The sequence below is a fragment of the Panthera uncia genome, chromosome E3, assembly GCF_023721935.1.
Source record: "Panthera uncia isolate 11264 chromosome E3, Puncia_PCG_1.0, whole genome shotgun sequence".
Lineage (NCBI taxonomy): Eukaryota > Metazoa > Chordata > Mammalia > Carnivora > Felidae > Panthera > Panthera uncia.
In genome coordinates, this window is record NC_064815.1 from 30,032,894 (window position 1) to 30,055,733 (window position 22,840).

Here is a 22,840-nt window from a genome sequence, read left to right on the forward strand (position 1 = left end):
TTAAAAGATAAAGACTCTTTTTTGAAAAACGTAATCAAAATATTCTCACACCTTAAAAACTAACATTATTAGGTATCCAGTCATTGTTCAAATTTCTCTGGATGTGTCAAAAACCTTCAGTTATATTGAGTTCCAAGTAAAATCTGTTTATTGCAGCTGGTTGATAGGTTACTTAAATCTCTTTTAATCTATAACTTCTCTCTCCTTCCTCCCCCTTTACTTTTACTTGCTGCTCATTTGTTGAAAAAAATAGGTTATTTATCCTGTGGGTTTTGACCACGTAGATTTTGCTGACCGTATGCTGTGGCATCATTAACCGGTTCTAACATATCCGACCGATTCTAGTTGGATCTAGAATCTTGATCAGACTTAGGTTTGATTCCCCCACCCCTTGAGTTTTAATTCCAGTTCTACCAGGTAGGTCTCTGATTGTGAGCAAATGTCTTCAACGTGTGGAACTTCAGTTTTCTTGGTGAACAGTGGATGCCTTACGTGGCTAATGGGAGAATCGGGTTGGGTACAGTGTGGAGCGAGCCCGTCACAGCGGTTCGCATGTATCAGGTTTCAGTAAGAAGTTCCCTCCATCCACACTTCCTTCTGTGTGCTGTGGGACACTTGTCAAGCTTCTGTATTTAGAAGTGACTTGGTAACTGCCTCACAGTGTGATTTTAAGAGTCCGTTCTCAGAGTACTATTACAAGAGCACAAGAGCCTTCTGTGATTTGGCCTCCTTAAGTTCACAGCGCTGAGCTCCCCCTGGAGGGGCCTAGGACCCGAGGGCCTGCTCTGCTTTGTTCCCAGCCTGTGCTATGGAGGCCAAGGGCTCAGGAAGACTCGTCCCCAGTGCGTGTGTGGTCAGGTATATTTTAGCTCAACTCTTTTTACGGACGTATCCTGTGGGTAGGTTTCTTGCACACCACAGTGCAGCTGCAGTAATGTTTCTTCCGGCCGTTACCCTCTGTAGGGACAAAGGTGCTCTCAAAAATAAGTAACTTCTAGACTGGAGGGAACAGGTCATCCTTAAAACTCACGGCAGGAACTGCTTGGTAAAATGAATACTAATTTTTATCAAAGGAATTTTCAGCCATACTTTTAAAAATCAATTTGTGCCAAAATGCTTATTTGTAATTTTTTTTGGGGGGTGGGTGGGTAATTCTTTAAACCACGGTCTGAAGCCCCCTTCCTCACCCTCTTCCTCTGTTCTCCAGAGACAACTCGACTCTCTCTCTGTCTTCTTTCTAGTACTTATCTCCACATTTATTAACACATGCTTATGCTTGAGTTATTAGTTTTAATAATTATTTTAGTTTTCTTTTTTAGTAGATGGGGATCTACGCCTTACCCATACACACTCACCTTTTTGATACGTGATTTTGTTAAATCTGTTTTTAAAGTTTTTGTTATGATTTATGTAAATGTTCACTGCTAGGGAAGATAATATACTACAATAATGTTTCCTTTATTGAATTTTCTATTTTTCTTGGGGTTAAAATTGGTTGCCTTTGTTTTTTTCATTTGCTTTTTTTGTTGTTGCTTTATTTTTTGATCCTGTGGCTGTCTTTTCATGGCCAACAACTCTAAAACACGCTTCTATTGTCAAACCTATCCATTAGTCCTCAGTTCATTTTTTTCCCTTTCCTCCTCTGCACCTCGTAACATAGCTGTCAGCTTAGGAATTCCCTTTGCCTTTGGACAGAGGTTGATCCTCTGTGTTCTAGACCTGACAACTTTCTCTTGGTGTACACACTCACACGTGGCCGATAGTACCACTGGGTTTCTCCTCCAAGTTTTTCCTCTGTGATTCTGCCACAGATCTAACTCTTTCATTCAGACAGCGTGTTGAGTGCTTGCTACGGACCATTCACTAGGAATGTCACAGTGAACAGTTGCAAGATCCTTTCCCCTGTGGAGCTTAAAATACTAGTGGGCGGTGTCGTCTTTTAATCAGCCCTTCAGTCCTCTGCCATGTGCTCATTCTGGGTGTCTCCGCTCCCCAGCCTTCCTAGATGTCTCCCCTGTGTACTTTAATGATCACCTCTGTCTCCATGCAGGCGACACGTCCCCATTTCTAGACCTGACCTCCGCCAGCCTCCATAGAGGAGTCTCTGGACACTTCTCAACTTTTATTTCATCAAATGCCCATTGTAGTATTTTTAGGTCCTCTCTTGAAGGAATTTTGGCTATTGTCAAGATATCCTAAGAATCTTGTATCCTTACCAGATTGTATCCTTGATTCTCAGGACCAATACCTTGAGTGGGGATTTGATTTGTGAATGTGAGCAGGCTGGAGGGAGAAATGCCAGCTAAGTGTAAAAGGAAAAATGATCTTCAATATCTCGTATTCCTGTGTTCCTCCTGGTAGGTTTTTTGAGTACTTCCTGTGTGATAGTTATCACCTAGACCCTGAGGACAGTGGCTTCTGTAGAACACAAATTAACTTCCTTCCAGAGAGCTTTCAGTCTATTTGAGAAGATTAAAAGGGGAAAAAAGATTAAAACAACATGGTGTTATAAAAGAGTGAATAAAGGTACACGAGAACACTAGGAAAGAAATGAGGGCGTCATTTGAACAAGATTTTAAGGGAAGGGTGTTTTCACTAGAAGAATCTTGAGTGCAGAGGCAAGAAAAAGTAACCACGGTGCCTTTGGGTATGTAGGTGTGAACTCTAGCAGTTCCTATAAGGAAAGGATTCTGATTTATAATTTTATTTGGTCTGTTTCCCTAGACGTTTAGTTAATACTAAGACAAGTGCTGATTGATATAACTACTGAGGTAAGATTTCGGAGGCTCCTTAATTTGTTGGCAACATGTGTTTTAAGATACAGTTTCCTGACAAGAACCAGTTTGGATTCTTTTCCTGCTAAGTAGAAATAGTATTTAACGCTTATTTATTTTTGAGACAGAGAGAGACAGAGCATGAACGGGGGAGGGTCAGAGAGAGAGGGAGACAGAATCCGAAACAGGCTCCAGGCTCTGAGCTGTCAGCCCAGAGCCCGACGCGGGGCTCGAACTCACGGACCGCGAGATCGTGACCTGAGCCGAAGTCGGACGCTTAACCAACTGAGCCACCCAGGCGCCCCAGTAAAAATAGTATTTAAATGGGAGAAAGGTAGTGATCCTATTTCACTTCTAGACAGGAGGGTGGTGCAGTTGCAAACCCAGTGGGCTGCCAGTTACAAGCTCTTAGTTCACATTCCGGTTTCATTAGTTGCTGACAATTGGCATCTACCCTTTGATCATCTCCTTTATAATATTCAGATTATTGTGCCTGCCCTGCCTTTTTTCCTGGGTTTTTGCAGATAGCCCTGGTTCAAGGATGGAGCATTTACTTCTAGGTAAAACTTGGTAGGAATTAGTGGTCTTGCCACACAAACATGTGACTTTAAGTGTTGGTGGGGAACACCTCAGATAGTCAGAACTCCGAAAAGAGGAAACAGAGTAAGGGAGGACGTTGGTTGGGGAGATGGAAAGGCAGTAAGATGAGCTGTGCTGTTGGCCGGCTCTTTGGTTCAGGGTCTCCCTGAACCGCTCTGGGAGGACCAGGCGGTGTCAAAGAGAGGAAGGGGGTTTAGTCGTGCAGCTGGCCTGAGTTCATATCCCAGTGTTAGTCAACTTGACTGGGCGCAGGTCCTTCGTCCATAAGCCTCGGTTGCCTCTGCTGTGAAAGAACACCTCCCTCGGGGGTGCTGTGAGATGAGCCGTATCCATGCCGCACAAAGGGCTTAGCTCACAGCAGTGCGGAGGCACACGGCCATTCCCTTCAGGTTCCAAGACCTCAGATTTTGAAAAGGAAGGGACGGAAGGTAGGTGAAGGTGAAAGGGTGACGCTCCCTCTATTGGAGCTGGAATGCTCGTTTTCTCTTGCTTTCACTTTACCAGAGTGCCAGCCTAGCTGCTCCCCTCAGACATTCAGAATGTGACTTTTTAGCAACATTCCTGTAACACGTACACATCCCTGAACCTTTTACTGTTCACCAAATGAGTATGAAATGCAAACTCTGCAGGTCGCTGCAGATACAGCCTGGGCTCAGTAGCCATCCTTGTCCCCCAGAAGCCCATAGTCCGTAGAGGGGATAACAGGAAGCAGAATCAGACAAATAAGTGTGTAATTACCATTAGCCGCATTTCGAAAGAAAAATGTAAGGTGCTCGGAAAAAGTGTAACAGGAGGACCTAAGGTGGACCAGGAGGCTCCGGGAGGACCTCCCTGAGCAAGAGATATTAAGCACAAACCTTGAATGTTCTAGAAGTAGGAGTTCAGTGAGAGGGATTTGGGGGGATGTCCCTCCCTGGGATGAGGAATACTGTAAAAGAGCTAAGTGGAAGGGAAAGGATCATGAATTCCATCTGGAAAGTGTTGAGTTGCCAGCATGTTGAGTGAGGTCTGTGAGGCCTACAAGTACAAAGAATTCATCTGGATGCTTGAATGGCCAAAGGAAGTGGGTTGGTGGGTGTCATCAGCACACACAGGGTGACCTCCCCGGCCTGGATGAAGTAGGCACAGGAAGAGAGCTGAGGCTGCCTGGAGGCCTCCCTGCATGTAGAGGCCAAGTGGAGGAGGGTGGCGAGGAGGAGTGGGCAGAGAGGGCGCGGGACCCCGGGAGGGAAGAGCAGTCTGCGTCATCCGTGCTGCTGAGAGGCCTGGTGACACGGGGACTAAAACACGGGGTCTAGAGTCTGCCTCCTGTTACCAAGTAGGTAAGCTAGTTGAAAGATGGGCTTCGGTGCCCGATGGGAAGGGGTTGGAAGACGTCCAGGAGGTGAGGTGAGGAAACAGTGGCCAAATGGCACCTTTGACAGGTTTGGGCTGGGGTGTGGTGGCTGGTACCAGAAAGGGGAAAGAGGCAAGGGGAGGAAGGATTTTTTTTTTTAAGATGGCAAAGACTCGAACACATTGAAGTATCGATTGGAAAGATATGAAAAAGAGAGAAGCTGAGGGTATGGAGGAAAAGGGATTATTACTGCTGGCCTAAGACTCGCGCCTTGCAGTGTGCTGTACAGGGAGAGGACTCGGGCAGCCGCGAGCAACATGGGGATGTTCGTGGAAAGTGGATGGGGAGTGTGGGCCAGAGGTAGACCATTTAGGGTATGCCTGTAGAGTGGAACTCGTCAGCCATCTGTTAGGTGACCTACCCTGGACGCAGTCGAGGACAGCTTGAACAGTTGGTGTTTCCTTATGTTGCCCTTTGTCAGTTAGCCTTTGCTTCTGCCCTTGTGGCAGTTTATGAAAGAAGAGAAAATAATGAAATGCTCCCTATTCATTTTGCTGCGGCCCGTTTCTGGTAAGCCATGCAGGGGAGATAGCTGAAACTGTGTGTCAGAGGAGGTTTGGGGCTGCCTGGCTTGCTTTCGTGTATTCTTGTGTCCCATGTACAGCGGTAACCTTTCCCTTTCTCAATTTCTAGGCCTTTTCTGATGCCATTAAAAAATGGCAGGAGCTATCACCAGAAACCAGTGGAAAAAGAAAAAAGAGAAAAGAAATGAATCAGTATTCTTACATAGATTTCAAGTTTGAACAAGGTAACGGCCAACTTTGAGTTTTGCTCACAGCCTGTGTAGTGACTGTGCAGACCGTCTCCTTCCCACACAGCCGGTAAAGGCCAGTCGTGGCGTGGCCGCCCTGCCGGGCCAGCCCAGGGACCGACTGCATGGACTGCTTTGAGAGCACATCCATGTGTTTAGAAAGTGGCTGTGGTTGCCGCCCACCTTCTTTCTGCCTAGGGAACACCATGACCAGAACATTCTGTGCAGTGTCAGAGTTCATGTGTGAGAAAGTGTTTGGGGACACTCTCAAACTTGGGGGGTGGGGCCGGTCTTGAAGGTGTGACAAGAATTCACTTTATCTCTGGTGAAATTATCTAGGCCAGAGATTGATTATCTGTGTGCCCGAGAAAGTGGCTTCTGCACGGGAAAAGCACGCAGCTCCTGAACAGTCACTTGTTTGTTGGACATTCTGTTGTTGATGAAATAATTTCTGAAAGCTCTTCCAGAGGGGTCACTTCGGGTTGGACTTTACATCAGATCTGATCCAAGTAAACTTGTTGGATTTTACATCAGATGTGATCCGAGTCGTTTGTGTCCAATAAAAGAGGCCGCCATAAAATTTTCCTATAGATTATGTCAGAAATAGGATTATTTCCCTTTTGTTTTCTATTTGTCTTTCTCTCAAATCTGCACATAGTTAACGTAACTTGATTGCAGGTGTGACTAAATGGAAACTCTGGGAGGCAACCAGGGAGTTGGAAAGGGTTTGGGTTTCTGAGCTCTTGAGGATCTGAAAGGAAACCCATAGACTCTGAGTTGTGAGGTCCCCAAGCTAGTCTGTGGTACATTGCTCTCCTGCCATGACGTTCTCACACGTTTGCCAAAGGCTAAGAAAGTAGGGACAGCGTGTAGGTGGTTCTTCGTTCAGCTAAGTTTATCCACGGTTTAGACTAGGCATCCCAAGTACATAGTCATTCCATATTGGTTTCTGACTTTGAGTGGTAGAGGAAAGAAAGTGCCACTTTGCAAGATGGTCCACTCCCTTGTTGGTCAGCTCTATCTTTTACGGAGTTCTTTTATATCCGGTCAAAATGTTCCCGAAATTTCCTGCCATGGGTGTAGTTCTTGTCTCTGAGAAGACTTGGAATCTGTCTGTTGCTGCTTCATCTTCCTCACTGCCCTTCTCTGTGTGTCTCCTCTGCTTGTCAGAAGCTCTTTGAAAGTCTGGGTGAACATACTCCACGTGAGTCTGCTGCGTGGAGACAACACACAGCATTGATATTTATGACTTACAGATACATTTAACCTTTCTTCACAGCAGCTTATAAGTACACATAGTCTCAGAGTCCTCTATCTGTTCCAGGAATCTCATTGTCCACCTTTTCAGCCGTTTGCCATCCAAGCACTGCTATTTGGGTTGTACCTTGCTTGGCTCAAAGAGGAGACAGGATTCCCCCTCCACTGTTTATGGTTTAATCCGTTGATAACTACACAGTCTTCTCATGAAGATTCTGGGAGCATTTGGATGTAAACTGAGCATTAATAAAAAATACAGCCTATCATCTCTTGCAAAGCTGACCAAGAAAATAAGACACAAATTGCCAATATTAGGAGCTAGCACCTTTTATGGGGGATATCACTGTAGACCCTACAGACAGCCAAAGTGAATACTGTGAACAGCTTTGCACACGAAGATTTTACAAGTGAAATGGACCAGTTCCTCAAAAAACACAGACTACCAAGACTTACCCATGTTCAGATAGATCATTTGGATAGCCCTGTAGCTATTAAGGAAATTGAATCCATTGTTTTCCATGTCTTCCAAAAAAGAAATCTCCAGCCTCAGTTGAATCCACTAGAAAATTCTTCCAAACTTTTTTAGAAGAATGAACATTAATTCTATACAGTATCTTCTAATAACAAAAGCAGACAAAGACAGTACAAAAACTAGACCAATATCTGTAAATAGACGTGCAAAAATCGCTAATAAAATATTAGCAAATAGGACATAGCGATACACAAAAAAATTGTGTGCCGTGACCAACTCGAGTATATTCCAGGGGTGCAAGGCTAGTTTAATATTTTGGAAAACAATCCATATAATCCACCATATTAACAGACTAAAGAAGAAAAATTACATCATATTAATTGGTGCGGAAAAGGTGTTTAATAATATTTCACACCTGCGTATGATTAAAACTCAGAAAGGAGTTTGAGAGGAGCTTCTTCAACTTGGTAACATCTGCAAGAAAACCTAAAGCTGATGTCCTGTTTAATGGTGAATCCTTGCCCCCTAAAATTGGGAACAGGGGAAGGATGTCTTCTATTTACTGCTATTCAACATGTACTGGAAATTATAGCTAGTGGAGTAAAGTAAACGCACAGATCAGAAAGGAAGAAATAAACTGCCCCTATAAGCAGATAACGTGATTGTCTACATAGGAAACTCCAAGGATACTTCTAGAATTATTGAATAAGTTCAGTATCATTGCAGGGTACGAGGTCAACCGACAAAAAACAATTGTATGCCAGAATGAGTATGTGGAAATCAAAGTTTAAAATACAATGCTATTTATAACTATTCCCCCACACCTCCAAATTAAATATTTAGGTGTAAATCTAACAAAACACTTACAAGAGCTGTGTGACAAAAACTACAGAACACTGAAGAAAGAAATCAGAGGAGAAAGAAGTCAATGGAGACGTGTATGATGTTCATGGACAGGAAGACTCCGCATAGGAAAGACGTAAATCCTCCCCATTGATACACAAGCTTAATGTAATTCCTGTCAAAATCCCAGCAAGACTTTCTGGTGGCTACAGGCAACCTTACCCTAAAATTTGCAGGGAAAGGCAAGGTACTGAAATAGCTAATTTAATTGTTAAAAAGAATGAAGTGGGGGAGAGGTATCAGGAACCTGATGTAGAAAATATTGATAAAGCAAAAGATACTATGAAGAAGAGACTTTAGTGAAAGAATAGAAGGTTTGTGTGGAATAGACCGTTTTCTGGAAAATGTAAGTTCTGAAATCCACAAAAATAAAAAACCTGAACAGGTCAATTACGTGGTCTGACATCTGTCATTCTGTTGTTTTTTATTCTAAATGTTGCTTACCGTGAACGTAGGTACTACTGTTTGAGCTGTTCTGTAGGAAGGTGTTCGAAGTAAAAAGTTCAAAAAGCGTTGATCAGATGCCTGGCCACCTGCCAGAATGGTTAAAATTACAGGCCGGTGGCACAGGTGGTGAGGACGTGGTGTGACTGGAGCTCGCACGCGTTGCCGGAGGGGGGAGAGTGTACCTTGCGTGGCACCGCTGTTTGGAAAATTGGTGCTGTTTTCTGAAGCTGCAGACATGCAGCTCTATGATCCAGCACGTCCACTCCTTCACGTGTGCTCAGCTGAAGTGCAGACGTGTTCCTAACGACCCCAAACTATAAACCCAACTGTCCTTGGTAGAATGGCTAATAAACTGGTATATTCGCGCGGTGCAGTACTGCTACGATAGGAGGGCCCTTCCAGTTGGAGCATAACAAGGGGGAAGAAAACATGGAAGTCAAAAAGTGCGTGATACGTTAGGGAACAGTAAGGGACCAAGTTTTCCCAGACAGTAGAATGTGTTCTCGAGAGTCGCAAACGCACTGCCTGAGGGTGGGGGGGGGGACCGGGCCCCAGAAGACTGGGATGGCTGCCCTGCGTTCCTAGCAACAGTTGTCTGCATGATCTTGTGTGGTGGTCACTTATCTTCCAGGTGACATAAAAATAGAAAAGAGGATGTTCTTTCTGGAAAATAAGCGGCGACATTGTAGGTCCTATGACCGGCGTGCCCTTCTCCCAGCTGTGCAGCAAGAGCAGGAGTTCTATGAGCAGAAAATCAAGGAAATGGCAGAGGTAGGAGAGGGGATTTGGGGTGTGTTTCCGGGGTTCTGGTTTGCTCTTAGAGCTCAGTATAGAATGGTCCTTTAAGGGGTGCCTGGCTGGCTCAGTTGCAAGAGCATGCGACTCTTGATCTCATGAGTTCAAGCCCCACGTTGTGGTATGCAGACTTAAAAATCTTTTTTTTGTTGTTGTTTTTATTTATTCAGGAGAGAGTGTGAGCTAGGGAGAAGGGCAGTGGGGGAGAGAGAGAGAGAGAGGGAGAATGCCAAGCAAGCTCCACGCTCAGCATGGAGCCTGACACAGGGCTCAATCCTATGACCTTGGGACCATGATCTGAGTCAAAATCAAGAGTCAGACACTGAACCAACTGAGCCATCCAGGCGCCCCTACTTAAAAATGTTTAAAAAAAGTCTTTTAAGATTTGCATATTCTTTCAAACGGTTGGTTTGCATAAACTATAAAGCTTTAAAAAAACAACTGGGTTTTGTAATAATACTGAGTAAAGTTCACCACTTATAGATCAGATTTATGTGAAAGAATTTTAATTGGAGCTTGATAAACATACCTATTTCACCTCCCTTGGCCTCTAAGGATGGAGAACAACCAGAGAGAGGTACCATTTAGCATTTCAGGTCTTCGAGTAAACTGTCAAGTGTGCAAGCCAACCAGAATATTTATGTATCGGGGGTTTTTTGCTCTGTATTTTCTGCATCGGTGGCTCTCAGATTCAGCGCGTGAACCTCTGGGCCCCCCGGGACTCTTCAGGAGGTCTGCAAGGTCAGATCTTTCACCCTCACGAGACATCCTTTGCCTGTTTCGTTCCGTTGACTTTGTACTGACAGAACAGTAGCAGCGCTGGCTCAGCATAAACCAAGTCGGTGGCACCAGACCGTGCTAGTAACCACTTTCTGCACCACTAGGCACTCACATTACAAAAGAACTCAGTGTTTCTCAACGTGCCTTTGAGGGGCACCCGGGTGGCTCATTCAGTGAAGCATCTGACTCGATCTCAGGGTTGTAAGTTCAAGCCTCGTGTTGGGCTCAGCGCTGGGCTTGGAGCCTTCTTTTAAGTGAATAATAAAACAATTTTTTTTTTAATTAAAACGCCTTTGATGAAAGAGTAAGATTTACTTCTTTGATCACGTTACCTCGCGATGCTCTGTGTGACCCACCGGGAAGTTGGCACGGTGCCTCTGCCGCACACGGACCGGTCAGTGGGGTCTCGAGGTGCTGGTGCCTTCGAGTTGCAAGATGCCCAATCAGGCCCTCTTCCCCCACAAAACACTCTTTTTATTTGAAAAAGTGCTGACAGAAAGCTTCTTATTCAGGAGTAGGCACGGGGCAGGCATTATCTCAAAAGTGAAATGATTGTGGCCAGTGATAAAACTCTAGTCCTCAAGCAGAAATTAGAATTTTTGATCCATCTGTCACGGTTACCTGTCATCTGTCACATTAACACCTGTTAGTGCACCTTGTGCTTTAATGGATCTTCCACACATGATGGTTTTGTCACGTAAAGCACTAATTTCGTGCATTCCGTGGGTCTTGCGGATGCTGGCACATTTCATGGTACAGCATCAAAGCATGGCAGCCATCGATTTCTCGTCAGAACAGTGTTAAAAGGGGGCACCTGGGTAGCTTAGTCAGTTGGGCGTCCAGCACTTGATTTCGGTATAGGTCATGATCTCATGGCCTTGGGATCGAGCCGCATGTCAGGCTCTGTGCTGACTGTGGAGCCTGCTTGAAATTCTTTCTCCCTCTCCCTCTCCCTCTCCTCCCTCTCCTCCCTCTCCTCCCTCTCCTCCCTCTCCCTCCTCTCCCTCTCCCTCCTCTCCCTCTCCCCCCCCCCCCCCCCCCAGCCCTTCTGGTCAGTGTCTCCATCCTGGCCTCGGTCATTCTTGACAGCATCCCTCCTTTCTGGCACACAGGGTGACCCAGGTTCACCCTGCTTTGCCTGACCTGGACCTGGGATCACCAGTTTGTCTAACATACCTTGTTTTATTTTAGTGGGAATTCATACTGAGATTTCGTTTTCGAATTTAGTTTATAGGTTTTTTTTTTTTTACTCCATTTTCTGTTTGTATTTCTATGCTAAAAATATTGATTCTTTTTTTTTTAAGTTTATTTATTTTGAGAGAGTGCAAGCATATGAGTTGGGGAGGGGCAGAGAGAGGGAGAGCGAGAATCCCAAGCAGGCTCCGTGCCCCAAAACTCTTGATTTTTAATAATTTTATAATGACTTATTTTCTTCATTCTATACTATATACTTAACATTTCTGAAATACCAGCTCAATATTAATTGCCAACAACGGCACTAAATATAGTCTGAGATTTATTTATAATTTTTTGTCTGATTATGTCATTAAAAATATGAAATCAAAATATTACAAAGTCACTTGAAATAAGTCTATGTGGTTATGCCATTAACTTGATAAACAGCGGGGTTTTGATATAATAAATAATAAACAAGTTTGTAAGTTTTAAGGAGTTGGTTTTTTATTTGCTTTTATTTGATTTTATAAAATATTTTTAGTTCTGAAGTCAAAACTGTAAAACAAGGAACAGAGAGACCTACCTTCTGTCCTATCCCTTCTTCCCATGACCCCTGAGTCCCTCTATATGTAACCATTATTAATAGTTTTTAGTCTGTCTTTCCTTATTTTATGTAAAAGCAGATATATTGGGAGGAGGTTGTTTTCTGTTGTTCTTGCTCTCTTACCTGGAAGGCAGCCCACTTTTCTGCCCCTTGCCTTTAAACTTAATAGTGCACCCTGCTGGTCACTCTTAGGCAAGCCAGAGATTCTCCTTTCCTTTTTAAAACCGCCTGGTGTGCAGTTTTCTGCATTACCCGTGTTGATTCGGTGATTCCTCTTGGTGGACGTTCAAGGTGTTTCCGTGGTAAAAACCCCCATGTGTGCCTGATTTCCTCTTTCTGCCCCAGAGCGTCTTGGGGATACGTTCCTGGAAGTGCATGTGATGAGTCAAAGGGTAATTGCTCACGTAACTTAGTCCTGTGGTGCTAGGTGTGCCCGTAGCGGTCATGTGAGCGGAGTGCCTGCGTCGCTCCAGCCATGCCCACAAAACACCAGGTCAGACTAGGTTGTGGCCCGTTCACATTACTGTTTGCTTGCGCTAAGTCTTTGCTGTTCAGAAGTGTTATGTACACGGATTTTCCCTCATTCCTTCCACATTTGGAATCCGATGTGAGAAAGCTTCCCCCATATTTTCCAGTATTTGTTCGGTTTCCTTTTTTATATTTAGCTTTCTGGTGCATTTTAAATTTACTCTGAGGTAACTTTTTAAACCACTACACCGTGTAAGCGAAGAGATGATTTTTCGTAATTGAGTCCTTTTGTGTTTATGAAAGTAAATGCTAAATGCTTGTGGCATCTTCCCTAAATTGTATCTGCATGGATTATTTTTTGTTCCCCAGCATGAAGACTTTCTGCTCGCCCTGCAGATGAATGAAGAACAGTATCAAAAGGTAGTTTGAAATCCCACGAATTCATTTTTTCTGGGTATTTACGTGACCTGTTTTCTTTACGACATTTCCCGGTGGCAGATTTTGGTTCCTGTATAACCTGTTGATGTACTGACTTTGTGGTTCAACCAGCTTGCAGTCAGATACTTGAACCATGGTTGGCATTCTTGATCCCAGACTGGGTCAGAATTGAAGCAGAGAGAATGACAGAATTGTTCGTCTTGAAAAACATTGCCTGGAATCCGTTAGGCTCTTAGAGGCAAATTTAGTTCTGGTGCCAAAGGGTTAGAAGGAAGCGCCGTGTCTGACCTGAGGACCAGGTGACTCGTACGCTCTCTGCTGTCCTCATGTAGCGGCCTTTTCTAGCACGGAGGGAACGGACTGGTGACTGGCTCGATCTCTACCATTAGCGAGAGGAGCAAGTTCACGGTCCTCACGGTGCCGGAGGTTGCTGCACTAGCTAGTTTCAGGGGCCGCTGCACATAGAGCTGGGGCTCAGATGCAGCCCCTCACACTCCTGCCTTCTTACAAGAGAGCAAAACCTACTTTTTGAAGCTTTTCGCAATAACATCCTTCATGCCACTTGCCCCTGATTCGTGTAATCATGTCAGCGCCGGAGAATAGGTGTGCTCGCTCTACTGGCAGCATGGGATTCCTGATACGGTAACTTTGTACAAAGGATGCCTCCAAAGAATAAAAACCCATGACGGTTCTCCCTGTCTCCAGTTATAGATTACTATTTGTATTAGCATCTCGGGCTAGACTTAGGGAGGAAAGAACAGCTCATCGTTGTTTGATGGCGTCTGAAGGTTGCTTTTTACCTCAGAACGCGTTTGGGGATGGGGGACCGTGGCCCATAGCTGCCCGTCTGCTTCCGCGCGGGGCGTCTCACGCGTGTCTCTGACGGCCCGCAGGACGGCCAGCTGATCGAGTGCCGCTGCTGCTACGGGGAGTTTCCGTTTGAGGAGCTGACGCAGTGTGCGGACGCGCACTTGTTCTGCAAAGAGTGTCTCATCAGATACGCCCAAGAGGCCGTCTTCGGATCTGGGAAGGTGAGAACATGGGACGTGTCCACGCGTGCGAGGTGTTCACGGAGGATGCGACACACTTACAGACCAGCACACATGCCTCGTGGAATGGCCCTTTGGGGGGTGAGACGAGCTGGCGTGTGTGGGATGCCTAGGCGGTCCCTGCTTGCAGCGATGGTGTCGTAAGCGAGTGGCGTCACTCTCCGTGCCCGGCGTCCCCCTGTGCCTGCTCCAGGAGCACTTCCTTCACTCATCTTCATTTTCATAATAAAAAGCCTGAACTCAGAGGTCTTTGCAGCTATGTGAATATATGAGAGCGTGTTGTTGGGGGTTTTTTTAATAAAATTTTTGAAGAATTTGATAGTTGCATTAAAATGAATAACTGTTGGGCGCCTGGCTGGTTCAGTCTGATGAATATGTGACTCTAGATCTTGGGCTCATGAGTTTGAGCCCCACATCGGGTGTAGAGGTTACTTAAAAATAGGTAAGGAGGCTTGGAAAAAAAAAAACGAATAACTGTACAAGATCATATTTCTCTGTCCAGAGTTGGTGTCTCTTGACGTTAGCATAACACGGTGTGGGAAGGAGTTTTGTCTTAATAAATACCTAAAACCCAAAATCGCTTTTTGTGAATGCCTAACCAATAATCAAACCACTCAGCCTCAGTTATTCTAAAGTTGCTTGTACTTGAGTCAAGAACTGAGTAACGGGGGCAGAGCGGTGTGGCAGGCAGAATGATGGCCTCCCCAGAGACGTCCATGTCCTCATCCCAGAGCCTGTGGAATGTTACCTCCGTGGCACAGGGGAACTAAGGTTGCTAGTCTGGTGGCCTTGAAATGGGAGACTATCCTGCGTTATCCAGGCGGGCCCAGTGTAATCACAGGAGTCCTTAAAAATGGATGCGAGAGCAGGAGAGGACGTGGCGTGATGTGGGAAGGACTCGGTGAGCTGCTGGTAGCTTTGAAGACAACGTCCAGGGCCCTCGGGTGCAGCTGTCCCGGAGGCCATTGTCCTTTCTCCTGGAAGAGCTCTACTCTGTACTCTCGTCAGTCCCTTGTACCACTCACCTCCGCCTCCCATGTGGTCTCAACCTCCAACCTTTTCAGGGCCTGTGGAGGGAATCCGTTCGCTTCTCACAAATCCCTCCTTTTCAGACACCGTGCCGTGTCCTTCCTCGTCACTCTCCATGGCCCTGTGGTTTGGACTGTGACGGGCCCTCTGGTGCCACCAGAGATGGACTTTGTAGGGTTTATTCATGCTTTCCTTATTTTGAGCGTGATCTCTTTCTTATCCACTATTTATTTGCTTCCCGTTGAGGAATACATTGAACCACTGGGGATTTTGTGTTTCTGAAAACTTGGTTGAGTTTTCTTTTCTTTCTTTGTCTCCTGACCTCACAATTCTAGTCAGAGCTCAGCTGCATGGAGGGCAGTTGCACGTGTTCATTCCCAGCCAGCGAACTGGAGAAGGTGCTTCCCCAGACCGTCCTGTATAAGTACTACGAGCGGAAAGCGGAAGAAGAAGTGGCCGCTGCTTACGCCGATGAGCTTGTCAGGTGAGTCCTCTGAGTTGGGGCTTGTCATCTGTGATCTCAGTCCCCGTTAGGAAGACTGCCTAACCACTGTCATAGACGATGAAACTTCTGTAACAAAGCTGGATCTTCCAGGTCTTCTGGCGTTTTCTCCTGAGCAGTAACAATAATTTTACGAAGGGAAAATCTGCCTTTCATGTTTGTAACCACATTCCTTGGCACCTCTCATCACTCGCTTTATAGGACCGTCATTACACATTGGGTTGGGGGGCTGGGGGAGAGATGACGTAGGTGTGAGGCGTTCTCACAAAGGTAGAAGGTCTGTGTTTACGGAGTGGTTTACACTGAGGCAGGACTCAGAGTGGCACCTGCATTTCCTGATAAGAGCCAGCATGATGGAGAGGCTCAGTCCGTGTTTTAATTAAAAGTCAGGGGATACAGCTGTCCAGCTGAAAACCCCATCTTCGTGGGAACGGTCACAGGGAGCCAAGTCAGGCTTCCATATTCTGAGCAATATTCCTTCTGCCGTGTTGATCGTAGGTGCCCCTCCTGTAGCTTTCCAGCCCTGTTGGACAGCGACGTGAAGAGGTTCAGCTGTCCCAATCCTCGCTGCCGAAAGGTAGGGAGGCACATGTTTTTCCGTATTCATATTTGAATTATGGTATTGTGGACTACACTAATGGCCCAGATAGTGGCTGGTTGCATGCTGACCCGTGAGCAGGACTTGTGTGCTCTGCTTTTCATGAAAGCAAATGAAGATCACCACTTGTGAATCATGCTTGACTTGGTTACAGAGAAACGGGCCACGTGTGGAACTCCTGTCACAAAGCTCTGGACCCCTGTTTTATACCTTTTCCTAGGAGGGCAGATAGCTTCACGCCAAACGTGAAGGGTTTCTAGTTTCTTCTACTGGGCCAGCATTTTTCTTGATTGCTCTTTTCACTACCCTGCTGTGCTCAAATACTTCCCCTGCGTGCACACACATGCGTGTACACACACACATTCTCTCTCTCCTTCTCCCTCTCTCTCCCCCTCCCTCCCTGTGGTTTTCGAAGTCCAAGTGACACTTCTTTGATTAAAGGACTGGGCATCGTGGCATCCTCTCTGTCACATCTGATTATTCACTGTTCTCAGGAGAACTGATTGTGTCGGGTGAGACCAAAGCCATCTAAGCACCTCGTGGCAGAAAATGTTTCTTCTTTTTAACTAGGCTCCTCTGTTAACTAAGAGTGTTTTAAAATGTGTCAACTATTGGGGCGCCTGGGTGGTGGCTCAGTCAGTTAAACATCCGGCTTTGGCTCAGGTCATGATCTCGCAGTTTGTGGGTTCGAGCCCCACGTTGGGCTCCGTGCTAACAGTTCAGACCCTGGAGCCTGCTTCAGATTTTGTGTCTCCTCCTCTTCTGTGCCCCTCCCACGCTCATGTTCTGTCTCTCGATAATAAATAAACATTAAGATTTTTAAAAATAAAATAAAAATTTAAATGTGTTAACTGTTTACAAACCACTTAGAGCTTTTGATAAATATGGGCAGCAACCTAGACAAGTATTTTTAAACCATTTTTCTAAAATAGCACGACCAGAGGGGCACCTGGGTGGCTCAGATAAGCGTCCACCCAGGTCTTTTTCTCAGGGTTGTGAGTTCAGGCCCTGCACTGGGCTCTGCATTGGGCTCTGCACTGGGCATGGAGCCTACTTTCAAAAAGAAAATGGCATGACAAGAGTTGAACATTATAATATCTCTGCCTTATGGGAGAGGGGAGAAATGAAAGGAGTCATTGGAAAAGGAGGAAGAAACTAAACTAACGGACGAAACTTTATTCCCTTTGTTTTCAGCATTCACGTTTCTGTGTAAAATCTGAATGCGTTCTTAGAACTGATGTGTCCGTGTAATAATTTATCCCCACTGCAGGCTGTTGCTATAACAGTTGTCCCGATAGTCTCCGGCTTGTGGAACTAAGCGTAGTACCTGTCTGCCCTGTGTGCTTCCCATGCACCCAGCGCCAGAATGCCTGGGGAGGCCCCAGTAGCCAAGGGAAGGAAAGGTAGGGGTGTGGGGGGAAGTGAAGATGTTGGAATATTCTAGGTCTGAGGAACAGTAGCACACCGAAGGCTTACAGACTAGGTGGGGTCAGGCCATGCAGGCCTGGAGCGCCAGTAAGAGAGGGGGGACAAAGGGACAGGCAACAGGGAGGTCTCTCTGGCTGTTGGGTAGTCCAGGTGAAAGATGCACATCACGGCCACCAACTGCGGAGTCTCCATGAATTGCCTAAGGTGGAGCTGGGACTGCACTTCCTGATAGAATTCCAAATTAGACCCTGCCAGTAAAACTGTTCGTACACAATTTGGAAGACTGAAGGTACAGCCATTATTCTCCAAAGACAGTTACACTCACGCGTCTGACAGTGTCCTGTGAGTGTCTTGAGAACATCCAACCTGAGATGTGAGTGAAAGTCTCCCAGTGGCTTTTAAGATCTGAAGCGGAGGGGGGTCTGGGTGGCTCAGTCAGTTAAGCTTCCGGCTCCCGATCTCAGCTCAAGTCTCAATCTCAGGGTCATGAGTTCAAGCCCCATGTTGGACTCCACACTAGGCATGAAGCCTACTCTTAAAGGATCTGATGCAGAAACATCAAATATTCCGCTTCCTTTCTGTGGAAGGGATATACGTGCCCTGTTGAACTTGGAGGTGGTCATGTAACTTCTTTTGGTCAATGAAATGTCAGTCTGGATGAAGTCAGTCACTTGCAGGAAAAGTGGTCAAAACGTGATTTGGGGTAATGTCAAGAAGATGGCACAGTCAGCAGCCCCAGCCCCCCCCCCCCCCCGAAACGCTGATCAGCAGTACACAGACCAGTTCCCTTTGGGAGAAATTTAGAAACCAGTTAAGAGGTTCTCCCATTCCAAACAGTGCAAAGCCAACTGTATTAAAGCCTATGGGAACACTCGTGGAACTCTGTTGCCAGAGCCACTCCCACCTGCACATCCAGGAAACCCCTAAATCCTAGCTTCCCCCCCTGGAGGGGGGAAAGGAAAGACTGGAGCATATATCTGGCATCCAGACTTCTTGGGCAGCTACCCAAGGGGCTGGCTTCTGTCTTTCCTGAATCTAAGCACTGACAGGAAGGGGCACCAGGTTGGAGGCTGCTGCAAACAGAGGCAACGTTTTATTTACTTACTACATTTTATTTATTTATTTATTTATTTGTTTGTTTATTTATTTTTTAAGTTTTCCAGTGTTTTGTTTTTGAGAGAGAGAGAGAGACAGGGCATGAACAGGGGAGGGACAGAGAGGGAGGGAGACACAGAATTCTAAGGAGGCTTCGGGCTGTCAGCACAGAGTCCGAACTCACAAGCCATGAGATCGTGACCTGAGCCGAAGTTGGATGCTTCATCAGCTGAGCCACCCAAGCACCCTAATTTTATTTTTTTTAATTTAAGTAGCTCTGTGCCCAACATAGGACTTGAAGTCACGACCCGAGGATCAAGAATTGCATGCTCTACCGGATAAACCACCCAGGCGCCCCCAGAGGCAGTATTTTAAACTAGCATATGCTCCTGTACCTTTGCCCTTCCCCTCAACTTAGTGTGGAAAGAACTAGAGAAAAACTCCCAACTTCTGGCTTCTCCCCGGGAAGAGGGAAAGAGTTGGAACGTGTGTCCAGTCTTCCGGCTTTGGGGAGTACTGTCTACAGGACTGGTTGTTGTCTCGCCGGACTCAGAGCACTGACGGGATCCTGCATGCTCTAGATGCCTGGATGCCTCTGAGAACACAGGAGAGCCAAGAGGCTGGGTACCACCCGAGAGGACCCACAGTTCACACAGATGGAGGCAGAGGCTGATAACAGCTTGGCAGCTTCTCCCTCAGGGAAAGGAAGAGTGGAGCATGTACCCAGTTTCTAGCTTCTTGGGGAAGGAGGTTTTTTAAGGGACTAGTTTCTTTCTTGCCGAGCTCAGCATTGATGAGACCCACCGTACTCTAGATGCCCAGGAGCCGTGGAGAACGAGAAGGAGCTGGACAGTTTACACCAGCTCCAGAGAACCTGCAGTACCATAGACAGACACCAGAGGGAGAAAGAAACTGCAGGCTCATGAATAAGGAAACTGCGAAACCTCTCAAATTGGGAATTCACGCTTAATTCCAGAGAAGACATATCCGCAGTAACAGCTCCCAGAATCTCTAGCTAGGCTGATTGGTGAAGGTCTTTCCCTGCACAAAGCCAATGTGTAAAGACTGGGAGAGGTGAGTGTTGCTTAAAACGTGTAGATCCTACCACAGAGTAACAAGGCACAAGAAAAACATGGTCCAACCAGAGGGACAAAGTAGATCCTCCAGAAAGGACCCTGTAGAAAGGGAGGTATGAGAATTACATGACAAAGAATTCAAAATAATCATAAAGCTGTTAAACAAGCTCAGGAAAATGATATGTGAACAAAATGAGAGTATCAACAAAGAGAAAATATAGAGAAGAATCCCAACAAAATTTGGAGCTGAAGAGTATAGTAACTGACGGACAATTTCACTACAGGGATTCAGTATCCAATTTGACTAAACAGAAGAAAGAATTAGTGAGCTCAAAGACAAGTCATTTGAAATTACTTAGAAGAGCAAAAAGAAAAAAAAATGAACAAGGAAAGCTTAAGAGACAAATGCGAGGGACACCATCAAGTGAAACAGTGTATATCTTATAAGAGTTTCAGAAGGAGAAGGGAGAAAAAGACAGAAAGCTTATTTGAAAAAATAATGGCCAGGGGGCGCCTCGGTGTCTCAGTTGGCTAAGGGCCCAACTTCAGCTCAGGTCATGATCTCGTGGTTTGTGAGTTCGAGCCCTGCTTCAGGCTCTGTGCTGACAGCTCAGAGCCTGGAGTCTGCTTTGGATTCTGTGTCTCTCTCTCTCTCTCTCTCTCTCTCCTTCCCCCACTCCTGCTTTGTCTCTATCTCTCTCTCAAAAATAAACGTTAAAAAATTTTTTAAACATGAACAAAGGACTCGAATAGACAGTTTTTCAAAGAAGACGTACAGATGGCCAACAGGTGTATGAAAAGGTGCTCAACATAACTAATCATCAGGGAAATGCAAATCAAAACCCCAGTGAGATCGCTTCACATCTACTGGGATGTGTTTCCTTTTCTCACAAAAAGGAAAAAGAAAATGACAAGTGTTGATAAAGATGTGCAGAAATGTAAACCATTGTCCGTTGTTAATGGGCGTGTAAAACAGTACATCCCTGTGGAAAACAGCATGGGGTGTCCTCAGAAAATTAAAAATAGGGGCGCCTGGCTTGCTCAGTTGATGAAGCATGTGACTCTTAATCATGGGGTAGTAAGTTTGAGCCTCATGTGTGGAGATTACTTAATAAAGTCTTTACAAAATTAAAAATAAAGCTACCATATAATCTAGGAATCCTACTGCTGAGTGTTTGTCCTAAAAAATTGGAAACAGGATCTTGAAGAGATATTTGTACTCCTGTTTATTGCATTATTGTTCACGGTAGCCAAGATATGGAAACAACCTAAATGTCCATCCATGGATGAATGGCTAAAGGAGATATCTATCCATACAATGGAATGTTATTCAGGTTTTTTAGAAAAAAGAAGTCCTGGGGTGCCTGGGTGGCTCAGTCAGTTGAGCATCCAGCTCTTGATTTCGGCTGAGGTCATGATCTCAGAGTTGTGAGATCAAGCCTCGTGGGGCTCTGCATCAGGCTCCCCACTGAGTGTGGAGCCTTCTCAAGATTCCCTCCCTCCCTCCCTCTGCTCCTCAAGCGCACAGGAGCTCTCTCTCCAAAAAACAAAGAAATCCTGTCATGCTACAACATGAGCGAACCTTGAAAATATTATACTAGTGAGACAAGCCCATCACAAAAGGACAAATACTGTAGGATTCCACCTACTGGAGGTGTAGTCCCTTGCAGAAGTGGAAAGTAGAATGGTGGCTCCAGAGGGGGGGGGGGGGGGGGGGGGGGGGGGAATAGGAAGCTGCTGTGCGGTGGGTATAAAATTTCAGTCCCGCAAGATGCACACGTTCTAGAGGCCTGCTATGCAACAGTGCACACGCAGTTAGCGATACTGTACTGTACACTGTAAGATTTGTTAATAGGATTTCACTTGTTTGGTTTTTTTAAACACAACAGAGAGAGATCTAATGGTTTGTTGTCTCTTTTCCTTCTGCCAAGATGGACATGTAGAAATAAGTCTCTCTCTTGAGCTACCGGAGTTTGAATTTATTCCCACCGGCATGACTTAACACGTCCGGACCAATACAGATCATGACTATGAGTATGGAGACTATGAGTATGGGGAAAAGGAGCAGATTTGAAAGATAATGGCGAGATAGGATTAGAAGAAGATATTCTGACTGTGGGGGTAGGGAGAAGTCCAGATGACTCACTTCTCTGGTTTAGGCCACTAAGTGGGTGATGATGCTATTCACACACAGTTGAAAATAGAAGAGAAAGAGATTCCAGGAGAGAAGGTTAATTCTGTTTTGGGAAGGCGGAGTTTTGAGGATGGGGAGATTGAGTATGTGCATGTTTTGCTAATGCCTGGCACGTGGTAGGTGCTCGGGAATTACTTGCAAAGTGCTAGAGTCGGGAACATGAGGTGAGAGCTAAGCTAGAGGAAAATTCGGGGAGTCAGGAGTAAGAAGCATTGAAAGGAGGGAGCCCCGGGACAGGGAACGCAGCTGGGAATACAGCAGGCCTGCGGTGGGGCATTTAGGAAGTAGGTGACCGAGTTAGGAAATGTTGCTAGCATTTGATTTAGGATCTCTTCAGATGCATAGGTGAGTTTGGGGAAATTATTATCTTTAAAGTGGTGAGTCCTGCTAACTTCAAAGTAGGTATTTCCATTTATGCACATCTTTTCACGTCCCTTGGTAATGTTTTCCAGTAAAGAAAGTGCATCAGAAGGCAGGCGTTATCAATTACAGTGTCCTTCAGCAGAACTTGACCCACCCCTGCAGGTGATAGCATGCGCCTTCGCCTTAGAGACGCGCTCTCTGCCACTGGGGTGAGGTCTGCAGAGGTTGGCCCACCATGGAAAATAAAGTGAAAACTGTCTCTTGGGAACCTGCACCCAGGAGAGCTTACCATTAGGACCAGCCCGGTCCATTCTTATTAAGCGCTATGGAGAGTCACCACTAGGTGGCACTGATACTCCACGAGGAAGGGTTTTCTCTGGAGCATTTCAAAAGTATGTCAGTCAGCAAGACACCGTCTCCTAAACAGAATTGACAGTATTCTTTTGGGCTTAGTACCAAAGCAAATCAGTATGTGCATTCAGAATGTAACCTCAAAGATGTCCGTGTTTTTAGAACATACGCTTTGACCTTTAGACTTACACAAATTATCTTTATGATGTTTCTTTTCAACTAGGTGGCTAAACAAACCGTTCATCCTTGAAGGTTGCTAATGTTTAAGAAATGAGCCACAAACTGATTCTGGCC

The 22,840-nt window shown here is 45.6% G+C and overlaps 1 protein-coding gene across 2 annotated transcripts in view; it reads left to right on the forward strand.

The window, feature by feature from the left end:
• The window catches only part of RNF216 (ring finger protein 216), a 147,035-nt gene that overhangs the window by 39,892 nt on the left and 84,303 nt on the right, over window positions 1-22,840 (forward strand). For both annotated transcript variants that reach the window (XM_049638961.1, XM_049638960.1), the window contains exons 8-13: window positions 5,404-5,518; window positions 9,232-9,371; window positions 12,793-12,843; window positions 13,755-13,892; window positions 15,275-15,423; window positions 15,940-16,018. In XM_049638961.1, the coding sequence (XP_049494918.1) occupies window positions 5,404-5,518; window positions 9,232-9,371; window positions 12,793-12,843; window positions 13,755-13,892; window positions 15,275-15,423; window positions 15,940-16,018 (672 nt within the window). The remainder of the gene's footprint in view (window positions 1-5,403; window positions 5,519-9,231; window positions 9,372-12,792; window positions 12,844-13,754; window positions 13,893-15,274; window positions 15,424-15,939; window positions 16,019-22,840) is intronic.